This window comes from Staurois parvus, unplaced genomic scaffold (assembly GCF_062004578.1).
Source record: "Staurois parvus isolate SC_StPar_1 unplaced genomic scaffold, SC_StPar_1.0 ptg001673l, whole genome shotgun sequence".
Taxonomy (NCBI): Eukaryota; Metazoa; Chordata; class Amphibia; order Anura; family Ranidae; genus Staurois; species Staurois parvus.
This window is the reverse complement of record NW_028319469.1, coordinates 2,464-27,282: the sequence shown is the minus strand read 5'-3', so window position 1 is coordinate 27,282 and position 24,819 is coordinate 2,464. Positions and strand designations below refer to the sequence as shown.

At 51.2% G+C, this 24,819-nt stretch overlaps 1 protein-coding gene and 1 long non-coding RNA gene across 10 annotated transcripts in view; both read right to left on the bottom strand.

Annotated features, from left to right (window-relative positions):
• Positions 1-10,109, bottom strand: part of DOCK3 (dedicator of cytokinesis 3) — a 230,956-nt gene extending 220,847 nt beyond the window's left edge. For 3 of the 9 annotated variants that reach the window (XM_089663361.1, XM_089663366.1, XM_089663371.1), the window contains exon 1: positions 9,829-10,108. In XM_089663361.1, the coding sequence (XP_089519487.1) occupies positions 9,829-9,865 (37 nt within the window). In that variant the 5' untranslated portion in view covers positions 9,866-10,108. Of the gene's footprint in view, positions 1-9,828 lie in introns of all 9 variants that reach the window. The other 6 variants (XM_089663364.1, XM_089663365.1, XM_089663362.1 and 3 more) reach the window with 4 other exon arrangements.
• Positions 10,110-21,477: 11,368 nt separating this feature from the next.
• LOC149434790 (uncharacterized) lies at positions 21,478-24,412 on the bottom strand. The gene is made up of 2 exons (XR_016308619.1): positions 21,875-24,412; positions 21,478-21,794 (listed from the first exon to the last, which is right to left on the bottom strand). It is a non-coding gene; the product is annotated as an uncharacterized LOC149434790 (long non-coding RNA).
• Between the last annotated feature and the right edge of the window lie 407 nt (positions 24,413-24,819).

The following is a 24,819-nucleotide window of genomic DNA, read 5'->3' as shown; positions in this document are numbered from 1 at the left end:
TCCTGGGTCTGTACACCTGCTGTGCCCATTATGAGGGGTTCCCACCATCCCTGTGCTGAGTTCCCGGGTCTGTACACCTGCTGTGCCCATTATGAGGGGTTCCCACCATCCCTGTGCTGAGTTCCCGGGCCTGTACACCCGCTGTGCCCATTATGAGGGGTTCCCACCATCCCTGTGCTGAGTTCTGGGGTCCGTACACCCGCTGTGCCCATTATGAGGGGTTCCCACCATCCCTGTGCTTAGTTCCTGGGTCTGTACACCTGCTGTGCCCATTATGAGGGGTTCCCACCATCCCTGTGCTTAGTTCCTGGGTCTGTACACCTGCTGTGCCCATTATGAGGGGTTCCCACCATCCCTGTGCTGAGTTCCCGGGTCTGTACACCTGCTGTGCCCATTATGAGGGGTTCCCACCATCCCTGTGCTGAGTTCCCGGGCCTGTACACCCACCGTGCCCATTATGAGGGGTTCCCATTGGGCAAGCTTGATGTGGCGTTAGTTGCATTTCCGCATTTCCCCTCCCCCAGTGATCAGACTGTACATTGTAACTTTGTAGAAGGAGGAGGCGGCATTTCCTCACTCCCCCCTCCCCCAGTGATCAGACTGTACATTGTATCTTTGTAGAAGGAGGAGGAGAAAGCATTTCCTCAGTCTCCCCTCCCCCAGTGATCAGACTGTACATTGTATCTTTGTAGAAGGAGGAGGAGAAAGCATTTCCTCAGTCTCCCCTCCCCCAGGCGATCAGACTGTACATTGTAACTTTGTAGAAGGAGGAGGAAGCATTTCCTCAGTCTCCCCTCCCCCAGGCGATCAGACTGTACATTGTAACTTTGTAGGAGGAGGAGGAAGCATTTCCTCAGTCTCCCCTCCCCCGGTGATCAGACTGTACATTGTAACTTTGTAGGAGGAGGAGGAAGCATTTCCTCAGTCTCCCCTCCCCCAGTGATCAGACTGTACATTGTAACTTTGTAGGAGGAGGAGGAAGCGTTTTCTCAGTCTCCCCTCCCCCGGTGATCAGACTGTACATTGTAACTTTGTAGAAGGAGGAGGAGGCATTTCCTCAGTCTCCCCTCCCCCCGTGATCAGACTGTACGTTGTAACTTTGTAGAAGGAGGAGGAGGCGTTTCCTCAGTCTCCTCCCCCAGTGATCAGACTGTACATTGTAACTTTGTAGAAGGAGGAGGAAGCATTTCTTCAGTCTCCCCTCCCCCGGTGATCAGACTGTACATTGTAAGTTTGTAGTAAGTCACAAGAGGAGATGCTGAAACAGGGGCTGGTCTGTGTCAAACATTTGTGAACACAGCCAAGAACAGGCACCAGGAGTTATTGAGCTGGAATCTCAGTCCAGGAAGTAGATGATACCTGAACAAAGATGGTGCCGTCCTCTGGAGAGAAAACCAGGGGGGCGGGACTGTGACCCCAGTGAGAGGTAATACCTGGAAGGGTCACAATGACACATTACTGAACATGCTGCACCTATCATGAAATTGCTGGGCCCATGTTCATGCTGGGACTTGTAGTTCCACAAGGTGAGTACAGACAGCTCCGCCTTCTATATTTCAATTCCTAGAGGAATTCAGAAGGTCAAAAAACAAACACCGGCGCCCAGGCGGCGCTCTCGCCAATTCCCATTCCTGGGGGGGGCAATAAATGGCGTTCTTGGCGCGGGGAAGGAACACAGCCAATCTCTGGTTGTATAATCGCCGCGTTCACGCTGGGAGCTCGCCGTGTCATTACCTTCAACTTCATACACAGGAATATCAAAAAAGAACGTCGGCCAATTACGGCGCACACTGAGAAAACCGCCGGAAGGATCCGGAAAACTCACCTCCAACCGCAGAATAATATTCTGAGAATACGAAAGAGATGGGGGGGGGGGCATTTGGGGGGCGCTAATATTAAAGGAGAACAAAAACTGGTAAATTTCCTCCATGGACATTTCTTGGGGCCACAAAATATCAAAAGCCAAAAGTTCATTTTTAATTTTTTGTTTGGGAGGGAATAGAAAGTTGGAGGGTCAGACCCGCCGTCAGGTTAGTATTGCTGACAGAGGTGAAGGCTGATTACATTGTGCCTCCTGTGACAGAGAATCCAATCATTCCTGACTCCTCCCACAACTCTGCTGGTTTTAGATACACAAAGTATTGGGCCCGCCTCCAAATCATGTGATTCAGGCGTTCCAATCCCCTCCATATCATGTGATTCAGGTGTTCCAATCCCCTCCCAATCATGTGATTCAGGCGTTCCAATCCCCTCCCAATCATGTGATTCAGGTGTTCCAATCCCCTCCATATCATGTGATTCCGGCGTTCCAATCCCCTCCATATCATGTGATTCAGGTGTTCCAATCCCCTCCCAATCATGTGATTCAGGCATTCCAATCCCCTCCCTATCATGTGATTCAGGTGTTCCAATCCCCTCCATATCATGTTATTCAGGTGTTCCAATCCCCTCCCAATTATGTGATTCAGGTGTTCCAATCCCCTCCCAATTATGTGATTCAGGTGTTCCAATCCCTTCCCAATTATGTGATTCAGGTGTTCCAATCCCCTCCCAATCATGTGATTCAGGTGTTCCAATCCCCTCCATATCATGTGATTCAGGTGTTCCAATCCCCTCCATATCATGTGATTCAGGCGTTCCAATCCCCTCCATATCATGTGATTCAGGTGTTCCAATCCCCTCCCAATCATGTGATTCAGGCATTCCAATCCCCTCCCAATCATGTGATTCAGGTGTTCCAATCCCCTCCATATCATGTTATTCAGGTGTTCCAATCCCCTCCCAATTATGTGATTCAGGTGTTCCAATCCCCTCCCAATCATGTGATTCAGGTGTTCCAATCCCCTCCATGGACACAGGTGTATACAATCCATCCCCTAGGCATGCAGACGGCTTCTACAAACATTGGTGAAAGAATGGGTCGCTCTCAGGAGCTCAGTGACTCCAAGCGTGGTCCTGTGATAGGTGGCCACCTGGGCAATAAGTCCATCCGTGACATTTCCTGGCTACTAAATATTCCACGCTCAACTGTTAGTGGGATTATAACAAAGTGGAAGCAACTGGGAACAACAGCCACTCAGCCACCAAGTGGTAGGCCACGTCACATGACAGGGCGGGGTCAGCGCATGCTGAAGCGCACAGTGCGCAGAAGTCGCCAACTGTCTGCAGAGTCAATAGCTAAAGACCTCCAAACTTGGTGTGGCCTTCAGATGAGCCCAACAACAGTGCGTAGAGAGCTTCATGGCACAAATGCCCCCATGGCTACACATGATACTCCAAGTAGCTTCCTATACTCGGCCCCCAAAAGCACCCCTGAGGCCAGACACTATACTCTACTGAGCTTCCTATGCCTGGCCCCCAACAGTGCCCTCGGGGCCAGACGTCATACTTCACGTAGCTTCCTACAACCAGTCCTGTCAAGCACCCCTGGGGTCAGACATGATACATCACAGAGCTCAATATACCAACCCAGTCTATACCTGGCCCCCACAAGTGCCCCCAGGTCCAGATGTGATACTTCCTCACCTCCTATACTCGGCCCCCCCAGGCACACATTCTAATGATGAATCTTCTCTCAGACCTTGAAGAAGGGGAGCCTATAATCCCCGAAACGTGTTGGTTTTATATCGCCATTGTAACCATGCCACTGGGACATTATATCTCACCGATCTTCCTATACCGGGCCCTCAAAGATGCCCGTGGGGCCAGATATGATAGTCCATGAAGCCTTTTTTACCCAGCCCCCACAGGTGCCCCTGGGGCCAGATATGATACTCCATGAAGCTTCCAATACAGGACCCCACAGGTGCCACTGGGGTCACAAACTATACTCCATGAGTTTCCTATATCCGACCCCCACAGGTACTAATGGGACCTGATGCTATATTCCTTCACGTTTCCTATATCAGGCCCCCACAGATGCCCCTGGGGCCAGACACTGAATTCCACTAAGCTTCCTATATCTGGCCCCCATAGGTGCCCATAGGGCCAGACATTATACCTCATGAAGCTTTCTTTACCCAGCCCCCAGGGGTGCTCCTGAGGCCAGACACTACACACTACTGAGCTTCCTATACCTGGCCCCCCACATGTGCCCCTGGGGCCAGACACTGTATGCCAACAAGCTTCCTATACCTGGCTCCCACAGTTGCCCCTGGGGCAGGACATAATACTCCTAGAAGCTTTCTATATCCGGCCCCCAAAGATGCCCCTGGGGCCAGACTCTTTATTTAACCAAGCTTATTATACTCAGCCCCCACAGATACAGGACCCCCAAACATGGCATCAGACACAAGCTTCTTATAATCGGCCCCGACAAATGCCCCTGGGGCCGGACGTGATATTCCACATAGCTTTCTATATCCGGCTCCCACAGATTCCCTGGGGCTGGATGTAATACTCCACAAACTTCTTATATGTGGCCCCCAAAGATGCCCCTGGGGCTGGACATGATACTCCACATAGCTTCTTATACCCGGCCCCCACAGATGCCCCCTATACAGGACCCCCAAACATGCCCCTGGCCTCAGACACAAGCTTCTTATAATCGGCCCCGACAGATGCCCCTGGGGCCGGACATGATACTCCACATAGCTTCTTATACCCGGCCCCCACAGGTGCCCCTGGGGTCGGACGTGATACTCCACATAGCTTTCTATACCCGGCCCCCACAGACGCCCCTGGGGCCGGACGTAATACTCCACATAGCTTTCTATACCCGGCCCCCACAGACGCCCCTGGGGCCAGACATGATACTCCACATAGCTTTCTATACCCGGCCCCCACAGACGCCCCTGGGGCCGGACATGATATTCCACATAGCTTTCTATACCCGGCCCCCACAGACGCCCCTGGGGCCGGACATGATATTCCACATAGCTTTCTATACCCGGCCCCCACAGACGCCCCTGGGGCCGGACATGATATTCCACATAGCTTTCTATACTCGGCCCCCACAGACGCCCCTGGGGCCGGACATGATATTCCACATAGCTTTCTATACCCGGCCCCCACAGACGCCCCTGGGGCCGGACATGATATTCCACATAGCTTCTTATACCCGGCCCCCACAGATGCCCCTGGGGCTGGACATGATACTCCACATAGCTTCTTATACCCGGCCCCCACAGATGCCCCCTATACAGGACCCCCAAACATGCCCCTGGCCTCAGACACAAGCTTCTTATAATCGGCCCCGACAGATGCCCCTGGGGCCGGACATGATACTCCACATAGCTTCTTATACCCGGCCCCCACAGGTGCCCCTGGGGTCGGACGTGATACTCCACATAGCTTTCTATACCCGGCCCCCACAGACGCCCCTGGGGCCGGACGTAATACTCCACATAGCTTTCTATACCCGGCCCCCACAGACGCCCCTGGGGCCAGACATGATACTCCACATAGCTTTCTATACCCGGCCCCCACAGACGCCCCTGGGGCCGGACATGATATTCCACATAGCTTTCTATACCCGGCCCCCACAGACGCCCCTGGGGCCGGACATGATATTCCACATAGCTTTCTATACCCGGCCCCCACAGACGCCCCTGGGGCCGGACATGATATTCCACATAGCTTTCTATATTCGGCCCCCACAGGCACACAGTCTAATGATCAGTCTACTCTCAGGCCATGAAGAAGGGGAGATCACATCCCCGGAACGCGGAGGCAGAGGTGGACTGGCCCTTTCCAATAAAACTGCAGTGAGAGGAATACAGAGTCTGCCGACATCTGCGGACAAAGTACAGGAGATGACCAGAGACTGCGGACATAGTACAGGAGATGACCAGAGACTGCAGACACGGTACAGGGGGTGACCAGAGACTGCAGACATAGTACAGGAGATGACCAGAGACTGCGGACACGGTACAGGGGGTGACCAGAGACTGCAGACATAGTACAGGAGATGACCAGAGACTGCAGACATAGTACAGGAGATGGTCAGAGACTGCAGACACAGTACAGGAGATGACCAGAGACTGCAGATATAGTACAGGAGATGACCAGAGACTGCAGACATAGTACAGGAGATGACCAGAGACTGCAGACATAGTACAGGAGATGACCAGAGACTGCAGACATAGTACAGGAGATGACCAGAGACTGCAGACATAGTACAGGAGATGACCAGAGACTGCGGACACAGTACAGGAGATGACCAGAGACTGCGGACACAGTACAGGGGATGGTCAGAGACTGCGGACATAGTACAGGAGATGACCAGAGACTGCGGACACAGTACAGGGGATGGTCAGAGACTGCGGACATAGTACAGGAGATGACCAGAGACTGCGGACGTAGTACAGGAGATGACCAGAGACTGCGGACGTAGTACAGGAGATGACCAGAGACTGCGGACATAGTACAGGAGATGACCAGAGACTGCGGACATGATACAGGAGATGGTCAGAGACTGCAGACAGTACAGGAGATGGTCAGAGACTGTAGACATGATACAGGAGATGGTCAGAGACTGGAAACACCTTATAGGAGACTGCTAGAGATCTCTGCTATTACAGCTGTTTCCACATGAACTCTCCCACATTCGTATTCCATGCAGCCCTCTCAGATATTATTTGCATCACAATTTATATTCCTCTCAGCAACAACCAATATAAAACCATAAACAGAACAACACAGGAAGAAGTAACAATGTGTCAGAAACAAAACCCCCCCCCCCCTGAGAGCCACACACAGCGTCAAAGGGCCGCATGTGGCCCCGGGGCAGAGGTTGGGCACCAGTACTATAGAGACCAGTAATGTATGTGTAGTGTTGTTGTGGTGTACGGGGGGGGGGGGGGGGTTGTAGTGTACACTCTATAGGGGGGTTGTGTTGTGGTGTACGGGAGGGGGGGGGGGTTGTAGTGTACACTCTATAGGGGGTTGTGTTGTGGTGTACGGGGGGGGGGTTGTAGTGTACACTCTATAGGGGGTTGTGTTGTGGTGTACGGGGGGGGGGGGGGGGGGGGGTTGTAGTGTACACTCTATAGGGGGTTGTGTTGTGGTGTACGGGAGGGGGGGGGGGGTTGTAGTGTACACTCTATAGGGGGTTGTGTTGTGGTGTACGGGGGGGGGGGGGTTGTAGTGTACACTCTATAGGGGGTTGTGTTGTGGTGTACGGGGGGGGGGGGGGGGTTGTAGTGTACACTCTATAGGGGGTTGTGTTGTGGTGTACGGGGGGGGGGGGGTTGTAGTGTACACTCTATAGGGGGTTGTGTTGTGGTGTACGGGGGGGGGGGGTTGTAGTGTACACTCTGTAGAGGGCTGTGTTGTGGTGTACGGGGGGGGGGGTTGTAGTGTACACTCTATAGGGGGTTGTGTTGTGGTGTACGGGGGGGGGGTTGTAGCGTACACTCTATAGGGGGTTGTGTTGTACGGGGGGGGTTGTAGTATACACTCTATAGGGGGTTGTGTTGTGGTGTACGGGGGGGGGGGGGGTTGTAGTGTACACTCTGTAGAGGGTTGTGTTGTGGTGTACGGGGGGGGGGGGGGTTGTAGTGTACACTCTATAGGAGGTTGTGTTGTGGTGTACGGGGGGGGGGGGGGGTTGTAGTGTACACTCTGTAGAGGGTTGTGTTGTGGTGTACGGGGGGGGGGGGTTGTAGTGTACACTCTATAGGGGGTTGTGTTGTGGTGTACGGGGGGGGGGGGAGGCTGTAGTTTACACTCTATAGGGGGTTGTGTTGTGGTGTACGGGGGGGGGTTGTAGTGTACACTCTATAGGAGGTTGTGTTGTGGTGTACGGGGGGGGGGGGGTTGTAGTGTACACTCTATAGGGGGTTGTGTTGTGGTGTACGGGGGGGGGGGTTGTAGTGTACACTCTATAGGAGGTTGTGTTGTGGTGTACGGGGGGGGGGGTTGTAGTGTACACTCTATAGGGGGTTGTGTTGTGGTGTACGGGGGGGGGGGGTTGTAGTGTACACTCTATAGGGGGTTGTGTTGTGGTGTACGGGGGGGGGTTGTAGTGTACACTCTATAGGAGGTTGTGTTGTGGTGTACGGGGGGGGGGGGGGGGTTGTAGTGTACACTCTATAGGGGGTTGTGTTGTGGTGTACGGGGGGGGTTGTAGTGTACACTCTATAGGAGGTTGTGTTGTGGTGTACGGGGGGGGGGGGTTGTAGTGTACACTCTATAGGGGGTTGTGTTGTGGTGTACGGGGGGGGGGTTGTAGTGTACACTCTATAGGGGGTTGTGTTGTGGTGTACGGGGGGGGGGGTTGTAGTGTACACTCTATAGGGGGTTGTGTTGTGGTGTACAATGGGTTGCAGAGTATAGAGATATGTTGTGTGCTCTATAGGAGATGGTGTAATATATAGGGGTTGTGTTGGGTGTACAGAGTGTGCTGTGCGTTGTCGGAGGGCTGTGCGTTGTCGGAGGGATGAGCATTGTCGGAGGGCTGTGCGTTGTCGGAGGGCTGAGCGTTGTCGGAGGGCTGTGCGTTGTCGGAGGGATGAGCATTGTCGGAGGGCTGTGCGTTGTCGGAGGGCTGTGCGTTGTCGGAGGGATGAGCATTGTCGGAGGGCTGTGCGTTGTCGGAGGGCTGAGCGTTGTCGGAGGGCTGTGCGTTGTCGGAGGGCTGTGCGTTGTTGGAGGGATGAGCATTGTCGGAGGACTGAGCGTTGTCGGAGGGCTGTGCGTTGTCGGAGGGCTGTGCATTGTCGGAGGGCTGTGCGTTGTCAGGGCTGTGCGTTGTCGGAGGGCTGTGCGTTGTCAGGGCTGTGCGTTGTCGGAGGGCTGTGCGTTGTACTCTCTCTCTATATATAGTTCTATGTTATGGTGTGATGTATAGAAGTTGTGTTGTATCCTATATAGGTTTGTGTTACGTTGTACTTTTTATATATATGTCTATGTTATGGTGTATAGGGGTTGTGTGATGTCATGTTGCGGGGCGTGCTGTGTGGTGTTGAGGGGCTGTGTGAGGTCATGTTGCGGGGTGTGCTGTGTGGTGTTGAGGGGTTGTGTGATGTCATGTTGCGGGGTGTGCTGTGTGGTGTTGAGGGGTTGTGTGATGTCATGTTGCGGGGTGTGCTGTGTGGTGTATATGGGTTGTGTGATGTCATGTTGCGGGGTGTGCTGTGTGGTGTTGAGGGGTTGTATAATTGGCAGATTGTCGTGTTGTATTGTACAGATCTCTGGTATGGTGGAATGTACAGGGGGTCGTGTTATGTGTCGGGTGTAATGTATGGGGTGTTGTGGTCCCTGTGTCGGGTGTAATGTATGGGGTGTTGTGGTCCCTCTGTGGGGTGTAATGTATGGGGTGTTGTGGTCCTTCTGTCGGGTGTAATGTATGGGGTGTTGTGGTCCTTCTGTCGGGTGTAATGTATGGGGTGTTGTGGTCCCTCTGTGGGGTGTAATGTATGGGGTGTTGTGGTCCTTCTGTCGGGTGTAATGTATGGGGTGTTGTGGTCCTTCTGTGGGGTGTAATGTATGGGGTGTTGTGGTCCCAGTGTCGGGTGTAATGTATGGGGTGTTGTGGTCCCAGTGTCGGGTGTAATGTATGGGGTGTTGTGGTCCCAGTGTCGGGTGTAATGTATGGGGTGTTGTGGTCCCAGTGTCGGGTGTAATGTATGGGGTGTTGTGGTCCCAGTGTCGGGTGTAATGTATGGGGTGTTGTGGTCCTTCTGTCGGGTGTAATGTATGGGGTGTTGTGGTCCCTGTGTCGGGTGTAATGTATGGGGTGTTGTGGTCCCAGTGTCGGGTGTAATGTATGGGGTGTTGTGGTCCCAGTGTCGGGTGTCGGGTGTATACAGGGATGGTGTCGCGGTGTGTCGCGGTGTCGGAGGTCTGCAGGTTGGATATTCGGGTCACGTAGAGTCCCACACTCACCCACTCCGTATTTCTCGTCCTCGGTTGGGCACCACATCCTCCCGACACCCGACTCCGGGTCACCAGCTGCGCCACTCACCCGGCGGCGCCCGGCTCATCGGCTGTCAGCTCTCCGGCGGCTCAGCAGATTTCTCCTCGGCCAATGCCCGGCTGGGATTGGGGCCCCTGTGGCTCCAGGGGGCCCCGGGAGAGCAGCATGCCGCTGTCAGGGGCCCCAGCAGCTCCCGCTGTACACTGGATGGAGGAAGAGAGAGAATCCGGAGAGGAGGAGAGAGGAGGGGGAGGGGGAGGAGGACTCCAACATCAGCACCACTCCGACATCCGCATCATCCCGACCCATCATCATCATCCTCATCATCATCCCGACCCATCATCATCATCCTCATCATCCAGACCCATCATCATCATCCTCATCATCCAGACCCATCATCATCATCCCGACCCATCATCATCATCATCCTCATCCTCATCATCCAGACCCATCATCATCATCCTCATCATCCCGACCCATCATCATCATCCTCATCCTCATCATCCCGACCCATCATCATCATCCGTATCATCCCAACCCATCATCATCATCATCATCCTCATCATCCCGACCCATCATCATCATCCGCATCATCCTGACCCATCATCATCATCCTCAACATCCCGACCCATCATCATCATCCTCATCATCCCGACCCATCATCATCATCCTCATCATCTGACCCATCATCATCATTCTCATCATACCAACCCATCATCATCATCCTCATCATCCCATTATCATCATTTCGACCCATCATCATCATCCCGACACATCATCATAATCCCCATCCTCATCATCCCCATCATGATTATGATCATCCCTATCATCCGACTCATCATCATCATCCCCATCATGCCAAACCATCATCATCATCCTCATCATCATCCCCCTAATCATCATCCCAATCATCCTGACCCATCATCATCATCCTTATCATCATCCCCATCATCTCGATGCATCATCATCATCCCCATCATCCTGACCCATCATCATCATCCCCATCATCATCATCCCAATCATTCCTACTCATCATCATCCCCTTCATCATGATCATTCCCATCATCCCTACCCTTCATCATCATCCCCATCATCATCATCATAATAATTATCCCCATCATCCCTTCCCATCATCGTCATCATCGTCCCCACCATCCGCACCCATCATCATCATCCCCATCATCATCCCTACCCATCCCCATCAGCATCCCCATCATCATCCCTACCCATAATCATCATCCCCATCATCATCATCATCCCTACCCATCATCATCATCCTCATTATTCCTACCCATCATCATCATCCATACCCATCATCATCCCTATCATCCCTACCCATTATCATCAGCATTATCCTCATCATCCCTACCCATCCCCATCAGCATCCCCATCATCATCCATATCCAATATCATCATCCCTACCCATCATCATCATCATTCCTACCCATCATCATCATCCCTATCCATCATCATCATCATCCCTATCCATCATCATCATCTTCCCTACCCATCATAATCTTCATCCCTACCCATCCTCATCCCCATCATTATCCCTACCCACCACCATCATCATCATCCCTACCCATCCTCATCCCCATCATTATCCCTACCCACCACCATCATCATCATCCTACCCATCATCATCATCCCCATCATCATCATCCCCATCACCATCCCTACCAATCATCATCCCCTTCCCTACCTATCATCTTCATCATCATCATCTCCATTCTTACCCATCATCATCAATCTTAACATCATTCCCATCCTCATCATCATCCCCATCCCTACCTATCATCATCCAACCCTACCTGTCATTCCTATCATCATTATTATCATCTTTATCATCTCTGTCCCTCTCACCATCATTTTGATTCCCTTCATTGTCATCTCAATCCCTACCCATCATCATTCTCAGAATCATCAACCCTATCTACTATCATCATCATCATCTCCCTCCTCAGTGTCATTTCAACCTGTCATCCCCATCAAAAAAATTACCTATAGCATCATTCCTATCATCATCATCCCCATCCCCCCAGCATCCCTAGCCCTACCTCTCATCCCTATCGTTATCATCATCATCATCCCCATCCCCCCCAGCATCCCTTGCCCTACCTCTCATCCCTATCGTTATCATCATCATCATCCCCATCCCCCCCCAGCATCCCTAGCCCTACCTCTCATCCCTATCGTTATCATCATCATCATCCCCATCCCCCCAGCATCCCTTGCTCTACCTCTCATCCCTATCGTTATCATCATCATCCCCATCCCCCCAGCATCCCTAGCTCTACCTCTCATCCCTATCGTTATCATCATCCTCATCCCCATCCCCCCCAGCATCCCTAGCCCTACCTCTCATCCCTATCGTTATCATCATCCTCATCCCATAGTTAAACAAAAATCAAAATGCCTTGGTGGGCGGGTGTCAGCCTGGAGGAGTGGGCGTTCCTAGGCAGGCTGGATTTACATAGGTAACGCCCACATGTGATGCTGAGCCTCCAGGGTTGCATGAACTGAAATCTAATGAGTGAAAGGGGCGGGGCCAGGGACTGCCAGGGTGGGGAGGAAAGTGCTAGATGATGCTGGACGTCCTCCAGCCAGGAAGTGAGGTGGAATTCTGACTGGCTGCAGCTTCTAATGCACATTGTGAGGAGCTCCCCGTGTGCGGTGACATCAGAGGAAGCCATTCCAGTCCAGGGGAGGAGCCAGTACACCTGTGCAAGACTGGAGGGGAGGAGCCGGTACACCTGTACAAGACTGGAGGGGAGGAGCCGGTACACCTGTGCAAGACTGGAGGGGAGGAGCCGGTACACCTGTGCAAGACTGGAGGGGAGGAGCCGGTACACCTGTACAAGACTGGAGGGGAGGAGCCGGTACACCTGTGCAAGACTGGAGGGGAGGATCCGGTACACCTGTACAAGACTGGAGGGGAGGAGCCGGTACACCTGTGCAAGACTGGAGGGGAGGAGCAGGTACACCTGTGCAAGACTGAAGGGGAGGAGCCTGTACACCTGTGCAAGACTGAAGGGGAGGCCGGAAGGTAAGTCAGTAATATCTGTGGGTGTCACTGCGATTTTCCTGCGATTTTCCTGCGATTTGCTGCGATTTTCCTGCGATTTTCCTGCGATTTTCCTGTGATTCCGGACTGAGATGAACATTTCTGGAGGTAAAATATGGAATGTAATTTTTATCAGACAAAATAACAATTGTTGCTATGACAGCGCAGGAATGTGGAATGTTATTGGCTGTTGGGGGTCAGCGCCCGATGGCGGCAGTTTCATGTATATACGGTAGCAGGACGATCTGTCACCCCGGCGGGGGCGATGTGTGGATCAGTAGAGCCGTAGTCACACGTGTGGGGCGGGGAGACGAGGTGTCTGATCCCCCCCAGTGGTGACACGCGGAGAGGTGAGCGCTGACACACATACTCTGCTGACGTCTCCTGCACGTTATTATTAGAAGTCCTGAGATCCAGAAGAACAATCTGCAGTCACAACCTGAGCTAAGAAAAGTCACAGCCTATTGTTTGGGGCCCCCAAAGAGAAGGACAACTTAGGGGCCCCACTCCCGAGGCTTAAACCTCATACAAGCTTTAATAGGCTAATGTCAAGTTGTTTTCAATATTTCAGTATCTGCAACTTTCATAAAAAAAATCCCTGGTGATCCTGCCATTAAGGTTCCTGGCTGAGACACTTCCTGTTATAGGGTGACAACGCTCTGCCCCCATCTCAAACTAGGCTCCTGGTGTTGTCACCTTGCCATATGCGCCCCCTGATGGAGACAACAAGCAGCTCTGGTGATAGCATTGCTGCTGTGGAACTAAAAGTGTGTTGGTAATTGTGACACCAATGGACATCCAATGAGTGAGACTCCGCTGAGTCTGCCTGGGAGAATTCCAAGGGTTCCAGGTTATGTTGGGATAGTTGTTATGTAGAGGTGTCCAGGTTTTTTGGGATAGTCCCTGTGTGGAGGAGTCCAGGTTTTGTTGGGATAGTCCCCTGCGTGGAGCTGTCCAGGTTTTGTTGGAATAATCCCTGCGTGGAGTTGTCCAGGTTTTGATGGGATAGTCCCTGTGTGGAGGAGTCCAGGTTTTGTTGGGATAGTCCCTGTGTGGAGCTCTCCATGTTTGTTGGGATAGTCCCTGTGTGAGGTGTCTAGGTTTTGTTGGGATAGTCCTTATGTAGAGCTGTCCATGTTTGTTGGGATAGTTCCTATGTGGAGGTGTCCAGGTTTTGTTGGGATAGTCCCTGTGAAGAGCTGTCTATGGTACTTCTCTATGTCCAGGTTTTGTTGGGATAGTCCCTGTGTGGAGGTGTCCAGGTTTTGTTGGGATAGTCCCTGTGTGGAGGTGTCCAGGTTTTTTTTGGGATAGTCCCTGTGTGGAGGTGTCCAGGTTTTTTTTGGGATAGTCCCTCTGTGGATGTTTCCAGGTTTTGCTGGAATAGTCCCTATGTGGAGCTGTCATATGTTTTGTTGGGATAGTCCCTGTGTGGAGGTGTCCAGGTTTTGTTGGGATAGTCCCTATGTGGAGCTGCCCATGTTAAGTTGGGACAGTCCCTGTGTGGAGCTGTCCAGGTTTTGTTGGGATAGTCCCTGTGTGGAGGTGTCCAGGTTTTGTTGGGATAGTCCCTCTGTGGAGCTGTCCAGGTTTTGTTGAGATAGTTTCCTGTGTGGAGGTGTCCAGGTTTTTTTGGAATAGTCCCTGTGTGGAATTGTACAATTTTGTTGAGATAGTTCCTGTGTGGAGGTGTCCAGGTTTTGTCGGGATAGTCCTGTGTGGAAATGTCCAGGTTTTGTTGGGATAGTCCCTATATGGAGCTGTCCAGGTTTTGTTGGAATAGTCCCTGTGTGTAGCTGTCCATGTTTTGTTGGGATAGTCCCTATGTAGAGCTGTCCATGTTTTGTTGGGATAGTCCCTATGTGCAGCTGTCCATGTTTTGTTGGGATAGTCCCTGTGTGGAGTTGTCCAGGTTTTGTTGGGATAGTCCCTGTGTGGAGGTGTCCAGGTTTTTTTGGGATAGTCCCTGTGTGGAGCTCTCCATGTTTGTTGGGATAGTGCCTGTGTGGAGCTTTCCATGTTTGTTGGGATAGTCCTGCGTGGAGGTGTCCAGGTTTTGTTGGGATAGTCCTTATATAGAGCTGTACAAGTTTGTTGGGATAGTCCCTATGAAGAGCTGTGTATGGTGCTTCTCTATGTTCAGGTTTTGTTGGGATAGTCCTTGTGTGGAGCTCTCCATGTTTGTTTGGATAGTCCCTGTTTGGAGGTGTCAGGTTTTGTTGGGATAGTCCCTGTGTGGAGCTCTCCATGTTTGTTGGGATAGTCCCTATGTGCATCTGTCCATGTTTGCTGGGATAGTCCCTGTGTGGAGGTGTCCAGGATTTGTTGTGATAGTCCCTATGTAGAGGTGTCCAGGTTTTGTTGGGATAGTTCCTATGTGCAGCTGTCCATGTTTTTTGGGGGATAGTCACTGCGTGGAGGTGTCCAAGTTTTTTTGGAATAATCCCTGCGTGGAGGTGTCCAGGTTTTGTTGGGATAGTCCCTGTGTGGAGGTGTCCAGGTTTTGTTGGGATAGTCCCTGTGTGGAGGTGTCCAGGTTTTGTTGGGATAGTCCCTGTGTGGAGGTGTCCAGTTTTGTTGGGATAGTCCCTGTGTGGAGGTGTCCATGTTTGTTGGGATAGTCCCTGTGTGGTGTCCATGTTTGTTGGGATAGTCCCTGTGTGGAGCTCTCCATGTTTGTTGGGATAGTCCCTGTGTGGAGGTGTCCAGGTTTTGTTGGGATACTCCTGTGTGGAGGTGTCCAGGTTTTGTTGGGATAGTCCCTGTGTGCAGCTCTCCATGTTTGTTGGGATAGTCCCTGTGTGGAGGTGTCCAGGTTTTGTTGGGATAGTCCCTGTGTGGAGGTGTCCAGGTTTTGTTGGGATAGTCCCTGTGTGGAGGTGTCCATGTTTGTTGGGATAGTCCCTGTGTGGTGTCCATGTTGTTGGGATAGTCCGTGTGGTGTCCAGGTTTTGTTGGGATAGTCCCTGTGTGGAGCTCTCCATGTTTGTTGGGATAGTCCCTGTGTGGTGTCCAGGTTTTGTTGGGATAGTCCCTGTGTGGAGCTCTCCATGTTTGTTGGGATAGTCCCTGTGTGGTGTCCAGGTTTTGTTGGGATAGTCCCTGTGTGGTGTCCATGTTTGTTGGGATAGTCCCTGTGTGGAGGTGTCCAGGTTTTGTTGGGATAGTCCCTGTGTGGAGGTGTCCATGTTTGTTGGGATAGTCCCTGTGTGGTGTCCATGTTTGTTGGGATAGTCCGTGTGGTGTCCAGGTTTTGTTGGGATAGTCCCTGTGTGGAGCTCTCCATGTTTGTTGGGATAGTCCCTGTGTGGTGTCCAGGTTTTGTTGGGATAGTCCCTGTGTGGAGCTCTCCATGTTTGTTGGGATAGTCCCTGTGTGGTGTCCAGGTTTTGTTGGGATAGTCCCTGTGTGGTGTCCAGGTTTTGTTGGGATAGTCCCTGTGTGGAGGTGTCCAGGTTTTGTTGGGATAGTCCCTGTGTGGAGGTGTCCAGGTTTTGTTGGGATAGTCCCTGTGTGGAGGTGTCCATGTTTGTTGGGATAGTCCCTGTGTGGTGTCCATGTTTGTTGGGATAGTCCGTGTGGTGTCCAGGTTTTGTTGGGATAGTCCCTGTGTGGAGCTCTCCATGTTTGTTGGGATAGTCCCTGTGTGGTGTCCAGGTTTTGTTGGGATAGTCCCTGTGTGGAGCTCTCCATGTTTGTTGGGATAGTCCCTGTGTGGTGTCCAGGTTTTGTTGGGATAGTCCCTGTGTGGTGTCCATGTTTGTTGGGATAGTCCCTGTGTGGAGGTGTCCAGGTTTTGTTGGGATAGTCCCTGTGTGGAGGTGTCCATGTTTGTTGGGATAGTCCTGTGTGGTGTCCATGTTTGTTGGGATAGTCCGTGTGGTGTCCAGGTTTTGTTGGGATAGTCCCTGTGTGGAGCTCTCCATGTTTGTTGGGATAGTCCCTGTGTGGTGTCCAGGTTTTGTTGGGATAGTCCCTGTGTGGAGCTCTCCATGTTTGTTGGGATAGTCCCTGTGTGGTGTCCAGGTTTTGTTGGGATAGTCCCTGTGTGGTGTCCAGGTTTTGTTGGGATAGTCCCTGTGTGGTGTCCAGGTTTTGTTGGGATAGTCCTGTGTGGTGTCCATGTTTGTTGGGATAGTCCCTGTGTGGTGTCCATGTTTGTTGGGATAGTCCCTGTGTGTTGTCCATGTTTGTTGGGATAGTCCCTGTGTGGTGTCCATGTTTGTTGGGATAGTCCCTGTGTGGTGTCCAGGTTTTGTTGGGATAGTCCCTGTGTGGTGTCCAGGTTTTGTTGGGATAGTCCCTGTGTGGTGTCCATGTTTGTTGGGATAGTCCCTGTGTGGTGTCCAGGTTTTGTTGGGATAGTCCCTGTGTGGAGCTCTCCATGTTTGTTGGGATAGTCCCTGTGTGGTGTCCAGGTTTTGTTGGGATAGTCCCTGTGTGGTGTCCAGGTTTTGTTGGGATAGTCCCTGTGTGGTGTCCAGGTTTTGTTGGGATAGTCCCTGTGTGGTGTCCAGGTTTTTGTTGGGATAGTCCCTGTGTGTTGTCCATGTTTGTTGGGATAGTCCCTGTGTGGTGTCCATGTTTGTTGGGATAGTCCCTGTGTGGTGTCCAGGTTTTGTTGGGATAGTCCCTGTGTGGTGTCCAGGTTTTGTTGGGATAGTCCCTGTGTGGTGTCCAGGTTTTGTTGGGATAGTCCCTGTGTGGAGCTTTCCATGCAGATTTAAATGAGATTGAAATGCAACTTTGTTACCGGAATAAAGATTTCATCCCAAGCCAGCCTACAGGAGGCGATGGATGGACGTCCCCAGTCCGGCGGGTGATGACTCCAGCAGCAATCGAAGAATCCTGATGACAGATCCTCGTAGAAGGGTGGACGTGTCCTTAATTTTTCCTGTACAGATTTTATACATGTGACTTTTTTAAAGGAAACTTTTATTTGTCCACCAATAGGATCAATGACAGGGGGTGGCGCCCCCTAATGGCTGGTAAAGGAAGTCGTCATCGTCTCGCACATCCATTTGTTTTGTTTTCGGAGGTTCATGAACACCTATGATGTTCACAGCGCAGAAACGACACAGCGACCAATCAGAGACAGCACCTGCGCTACACGCAGGAAGCTGAATGTTGATTGGCTGCGCTCATTTACGGCAATCTGACATCCCCCACAGATCAATGGGGCAGCACAGGGCTAAATGGTAGGCACTTCCGCCTCGGCTCGGTTCAAATCCCAACCACGGCACCACCTGCATGGAGTCTGCATGTTCTCCCTGTGTCTGCGTGGGTTTCCTCCAGGTACTCTGGTTTTCCTCCCACACTCCAAGGACATGCTGGGAGGTGAATTGGCTCCTGTCTAAATTGTCCCTAATATGTGTATGTATGAATGTGAGTTAGTGCCCTTAGATTGTACGCTCCTCGGGGGCGGGGACTGATGTGAATGTACAATATATATGTAAAGTGCGGCGTAAATTGATGGCGATATATAAGTACCTGAAATAAATAAATATATCAGCAACGTGGATGGGGCCGGCAGGCAGTGGCCTCTGATACATCTCAGGGTGGACTGTTTTAGATTGTAAGCTCTCTGGACCAGGGCCCTCCCAACCCCTCTTGTAGTAATTATACTCCCTTCATTTATTTGTGTAGCGCTGCTGAACTGTTGGCGCTATATAAATCATGTGTAATAAAACAATTAAAAATAAATATATATAAAAAAATAATAAAATAATAACAATAAATAAAAATAATAATAAAAATAATAACAATAAAAAAAATCAATAATAATAATAAATATAAAAAAAATAAAATAATAATAATACATAAAAATAATTAACAAAAATAATAATAACAATAAAATAATAATAATAATAATAAATAAATAAATCAATAATAAAATAATAATAATAAATAAATAATAAAATAAATAAATCAATAATAATAAATATAAATAATAATAATAAAAATAAATATAAAAAAAAAATAATAAAATAATAATGCATAAAAATAATAATAAAAATAATAACAATAAAAAATCAATAATAATAATAAATATAAAAAAAAATAAAATAATAATAATACATAAAAATAATTAACAAAAATAATAATAACAATAAAAAAAAAAAAAATAATAATATTAAATAAATCAATAATAAAATAATAATAATAAATAAATAATAAAATAAATAAATCAATAATAATAATAAATATAAATAATAATAATAAAAATAAATATAAAAAAAATAATAATAAAATAATAATGCATAAAAATAATAACAATAAAATAATAATAATAATAAATATATAATAAAAATAACATTTCCAGAATCCACCAGAGAAAATAAAAATGCATTGACCAATGGTGCCCCCTAATGGCTGACGGACAGACTGCAGAGACATCACGCTGCATTGCTTCAAATCTGTATTTTGTACACTGGGATGGGTTATGGCCAAGGGCGGACTGACCATTTGGAAACTCGGGCACTGCCCGAGGGCCCGGGGTCCGTAGGGGGCCCCATGAGATGCCCCTGGTACCTTTTTCATAGGCTTTTTTGAGTTTGTGCAAGGACACAGGGGCCCCATGATCCCCTGTTGCCCGGGGGCCCCATGAGTTGTCAGTCCGCCCCTGGTTATGGCAGTTGATTTATGGTGGAGAAGTGACTGTGATTGGTCGGATTCCATGGATCTCTTCCAGTAGAGAGGCTGTGACCTGTGACCAGCGCTGGGACACATACATTCAGGGGGTGGGCAGAAGGGGCAGCTGCCCCGGGTGCAGACAAGCGGGGGTGGGGGTGATACACTCACTCTACAGTATATATAACAGTGGAGGAGGGGGTGCAATCCTGGATCCTTGACCTGGGTGCCGGACGACCCTGTCCTGGTACTGCGTACAGGGAGCCCAGCCGACCTGCTCAGGGGTGAGTGTGTCATCTTGTCCCTGCTGTAGTGCCCCATCCCCCACCACTCCATTCTGCTGGTGATCTGAGAACCGCTTTCTTTGCCTGCTTTTGATACAGGAATGTAATTCTCAGCCACACCCACTGGATGCTCCATACTGCCTCCTACAGGAAGCTCAATGTATTGAATTGTCAAGAAACTTCCCACCACCAATCACAGTCGCAGCTGTTCTGAATTCACTATATCCGCTCTCCCTGGACCCCGCATTCACTACAACCGCTCTCCCCGGACCCCGCATTCACTGTATCCGCTCTCCCTGGACCCCGCATTCACTATATCCGCTCTCCCCGGACCCCGCATTCACTATATCCGCTCTCCCCGGACCCCGCATTCACTTTATCCGCTCTCCCCGGACCCCGCATTCACTATATCCGCTCTCCCCGGACCCCGCATTCACTATATCCGCTCTCCCCGGACCCCGCATTCACTATATCCGCTCTCCCCGGACCCCGCATTCACTATATCCGCTCTCCCCGGACCCCGCATTCACTATATCCGCTCTCCCCGGACCCCGCATTCACTTTATCCGCTCTCCCCGGACCCCGCATTCACTATATCCGCTCTCCTCGGACCCCGCATTCACTATATCCGCTCTCCCCAGACCCCGCATTCACTATATCTGCTCTCCCCGGACCCCGCATTCACTGTATCCGCCCTCCCCGGACCCCGCATTCACTGTATCCGCCGTCCCCGGACCCCGCATTCACTGTATCCGCCGTCCCCGGACCCCGCATTCACTGTATCCGCCCTCCCCGGACCCCGCATTCACTATATCCGCCCTCCCCGGACCCCGCATTCACTATATCCGCCCTCCCCGGACCCCGCATTCACTATATCCGCTCTCCCCGGACCCCGCATTCACTATATCCGCTCTCCCCGGACCCCGCATTCACTATATCGGCTCTCCCCGGACCCCGCATTCACTATATCCGGTCTCCCCGGACCCCGCATTCACTATATCCGCTCTCCCCGGACCCCGCATTCACTAATCCGCTCTCCCCGGACCCCGCATTCACTATATCCGGTCTCCCCGGACCCCGCATTCACTATATCCGCTCTCCCCGGACCCCGCATTCACTATATCCGCTCTCCCCGGACCCCGCATTCACTATATCCGCTCTCCCCGGACCCCGCATTCACTATATCCGCTCTCCCCGGACCCCGCATTCACTATATCCGCTCTCCCCGGGCCCCGCATTCACTATATCCGCTCTCCCCGGACCCCGCATTCACTATATCCGCTCTCCCCGGACCCCGCATTCACTATATCCGCTCTCCCCGGACCCCGCATTCACTATATCCGCTCTCCCCGGACCCCGCATTCACTATATCTCGTCTCCCACAGAACACGGAAATGCAATTATTTTAGTAAATATAAACTGCTAAATACCTTTTCTCATCAGCAGTATAGAGCAGTCTTGTGACTTCTATCAGTGTCCTGCTGACCACGAGCTAAGGCTTGTAGGAGTTTTCTTTCTGCTCTTGGAGGATGCAGGGCCCCTGACCTCTGTCTGGACAGTGCTGATTGGCCCTGTGCTGATCACATGCACTCTCCCAAGAAAAAAAAAAACCTCTCTAGCAATTCACACCAAACTGAGCATGTGCAAAATGCCTACGGTTTAGTCTGTCTTATCAGGAGATAAGAGGTGGTCGATTGAACAAGGGGAGGATCAGAGAAGACAGGATCAAACAGCCTTTTTACACAATGCAGAGGATTAACCCCTTAGGTCCCACAGTGAGTATACCCAGCATGCTTTGCTGCATCTACAGACTGATTGGACTGTTGGGGGTTCAATGACACTTTAACTTCAGCTAAAAGCTCCCGGGATCAGGGCCCTCCTATCCCTCTTAGATTGTAAGCTCCCAGGATCAGGGCCCTCCTATCCCTCTTAGATTGTCAGCTCCCAGGATCAGGCCCTCCTATCCCTCTTAGATTGTCAGCTCCCAGGATCAGGCCCTCCTATCCCTCTTAGATTGTCAGCTCCCAGGATCAGGACCCTCCCATCCCTCTTAGATTGTAAGCTCCCAGGATCAGGCCCTCCTATCCCTCTTAGATTGTAAGCTCCCGGGATCAGGGCCCTCCTATCCCTCTTAGATTGTAAGCTCCCAGGATCAGGGCCCTCCTATCCCTCTTAGATTGTCAGCTCCCAGGATCAGGCCCTCCTTTCCCTCTTAGATTGTCAGCTCCCAGGATCAGGCCCTCCTATCCTTCTTAGATTGTAAGCTCCCAGGATCAGGGCCCTCCTATCCCTCTTAGATTGTAAGCTCCCAGGATCAGGACCCTCCTATCCCTCCTAGATTGTAAGCTCCCAGGATCAGGCCCTCCTATCCCTCTTGTATTGAACTGTATTGTTGCTGTGTTGTCTCCCGTTATATTGTAAAGCGCTGAGCAAACTGTTGGCGCCATAAATCCTGTATAATAATAATAATAATAATAATAAAAACAAATTTTTTGTTTGTGTGTTGGGCAGGGTGGGGGAGGGTTAGAAGCCCTGATAGCTTTTAATAGGTGAGTGTCCCCACTGCAGAAAATGTTTTCACTTCCTGTTGAGAGGGGCAATGAAGGGAAATCTCTCCTATGGGGACACTCGATTCTCTATAAACTGGGGGAGGGTCTGTATCCCATTCAGGTTATTATTACCATCTGTCTGGGCGATAATGGGGACACTGGGGGTCACAGGGACAGGAAGTTTGGTGAAATCTCCCCCTGGAAGGAGGGGCAGCCCCTGTACTGCTCCTGTGACAGGTGCACTTTTTACGCCCAGAACAGAAAAAGGTGGTTCACCCTATTTAAAGGCCCGGGCATATGGCGTCTGCGCGGTTAGGCCGCGTTCACACTGATGCGGAATTTGCAGCTGTTTTTGCAACGCGTTACGATCGCACCCCGTTCATGTGAAGCGCTGCGGGTGTGTGTTAACGACACCCCGAAATCAGTTCTCAACACGTGTGAACCCGTGTGATCCGATTCTGGTGCGGACAAAAAAGGGTCCTGCACTATGCGGTGTGATCTGAGCCATACAAAATGTACGGCTCAAATCGCAGCGCACAGAAATCGCATGCGATGTGCAGGGAATGCGGCATGGATCCTGTGTGAATCGCATGTGATGTGCAGGGAATGCGGCATGGATCCTGTGTGAATCGCATGTGATGTGCAGGTAATGCGGCATGGATCCTGTGTGAATCGCATGTGATGTGCAGGGAATGCGGCGCAGATCCTGTGCGAATCGCATGCGATCTGCAGTGAATGCGGCACAGATCCTGTGCAAATCGCATGCAATGTGCAGTGAATGCGGTGCGGATCTTATGCGAATCGCATGTGATGTGCAGGGAAAGAGGCGCGGATCCTGTGCGAATCGCATGTGATGTGCAGGGAATGCGGCGCGGATCCTATGCGAATCACATGCAATGTGCAGGGAATGCGGTACGGATCCTGTGCGAATCGCATGCGATGTGCAGGGAATGTGGCGCGGGTCCTGTGTGAATCGCATGTGATGTGCAGGGAATGCGGCGCGGATCCTGTGCTAATCGCATGTGATGTGCAGGGAATGCGGCGCAGATTCTGTGCGAATCACATGTGATGTGCAGGGAATGCGGCGCGGATCCTGTGCGAATCGCTTGCGATGTGCAGGGAATGCGGCACGGATCTTGTGCGAATTGCATGCGATATGCTGCACCACATCAGAGTGAACCCGGGCTTAGGCAGAAGAAGGCGACAATATAAAAGCTGGCGGCTGTTCTCATATGGAGTCGCAGGACTCTGGACTTCTCCCAAGGCTACAATGTGTCATCTTCGCAGATTCTCTCCTGAAATGATTCATTCTTTTACATAAACGCAGGAAAAATATTTCCATTCCGGGATCTTTAAATGGGATCTGCAGCCATATGCAGAATGTCGGCGACGAGTGAGGAGGCGCAGACGCGGCTTGGCTCCATAAATACGTATATGTATGTACACACAGCAGGATGCCGGAATTATACTACAGAGAAACAGAACGATCAGAAAAAGAACACAACAGGTCTGAGTGGCACAGGACACGCCCCTGCGGAGCTCTCTGCTCCATGTACAGTCTTCATTGGTTGTTACAACCCGCGGGAGGGGCGGAGCCGTCCGACTGTTTCTTGCGCCGCTTGTTGAGTAGTCTGTTGGTGGACGAGTTGAGATCTTTGATCTTCACTTGGTCATAATCAACTCTCATCGTGGCCAGAGCGCTCGTCATCTCCTCCTGAGGACAGAGGAGAGGAAATTAGAGAGATGGGGGTGGGGTGAGGTGGGGGGGGGGGGAGAGAGGTGAGAAAGAGGGGAGAGGAGAGAGGAGAGGAAGAGGGGAGAGGAGAGAGGCGAGGCAGAGTGGAGGAGAGAAGAGAGAGGAGAGGTAGAGTGGAGAGGAAGAGTAGAGGAGAGGAAGAGTGGAGGAGAGAGGAGAGGAAGAGTGGAGGAGAAGAAATTAGAGAGATGGGGGGGGTGAGGTGGGGGGGAGAGAAAGAGGAGAGAGAGGTGAGAAAGAGTGGAGGAAAGAGGAGAGAGGAGAGGAAGAGTGGAGGAGAGAGGAGAGGAAGAGTGGAGGAGAGAGGAGAAGAAGAGTGGAGGAGTAAATTAGAGAGATGGGGGGGGGGGAGGAAATTAGAGAGCTGGGGGTGGGGTGAGGTGGGGGGAGAGAGAGGCGAGGCAGAGTGGAGGAGAGAGGCGAGGCAGAGTGGAGGAGAGAGGCGAGGCAGAGTGGAGGAGAGAGGAGAGAGGAAGAGTGGAGGAGAGAGGAGAGGAAGAGTGGAGGAGAGGAAGAGTGGAGGAGAGAGGAGAGGAAGAGTGGAGGAGAGAGGAGAGGAAGAGTGGAGGAGAGAGAAGAAGAAGAGTAGAGGAGAGAGGAGAGGAAGAGTGGAGGAGAGGCAGAGTGGAGGAGAGAGGAGAAGAAGAGAGGAGAAGAGTGGAGGAGAGAGGAAGAGT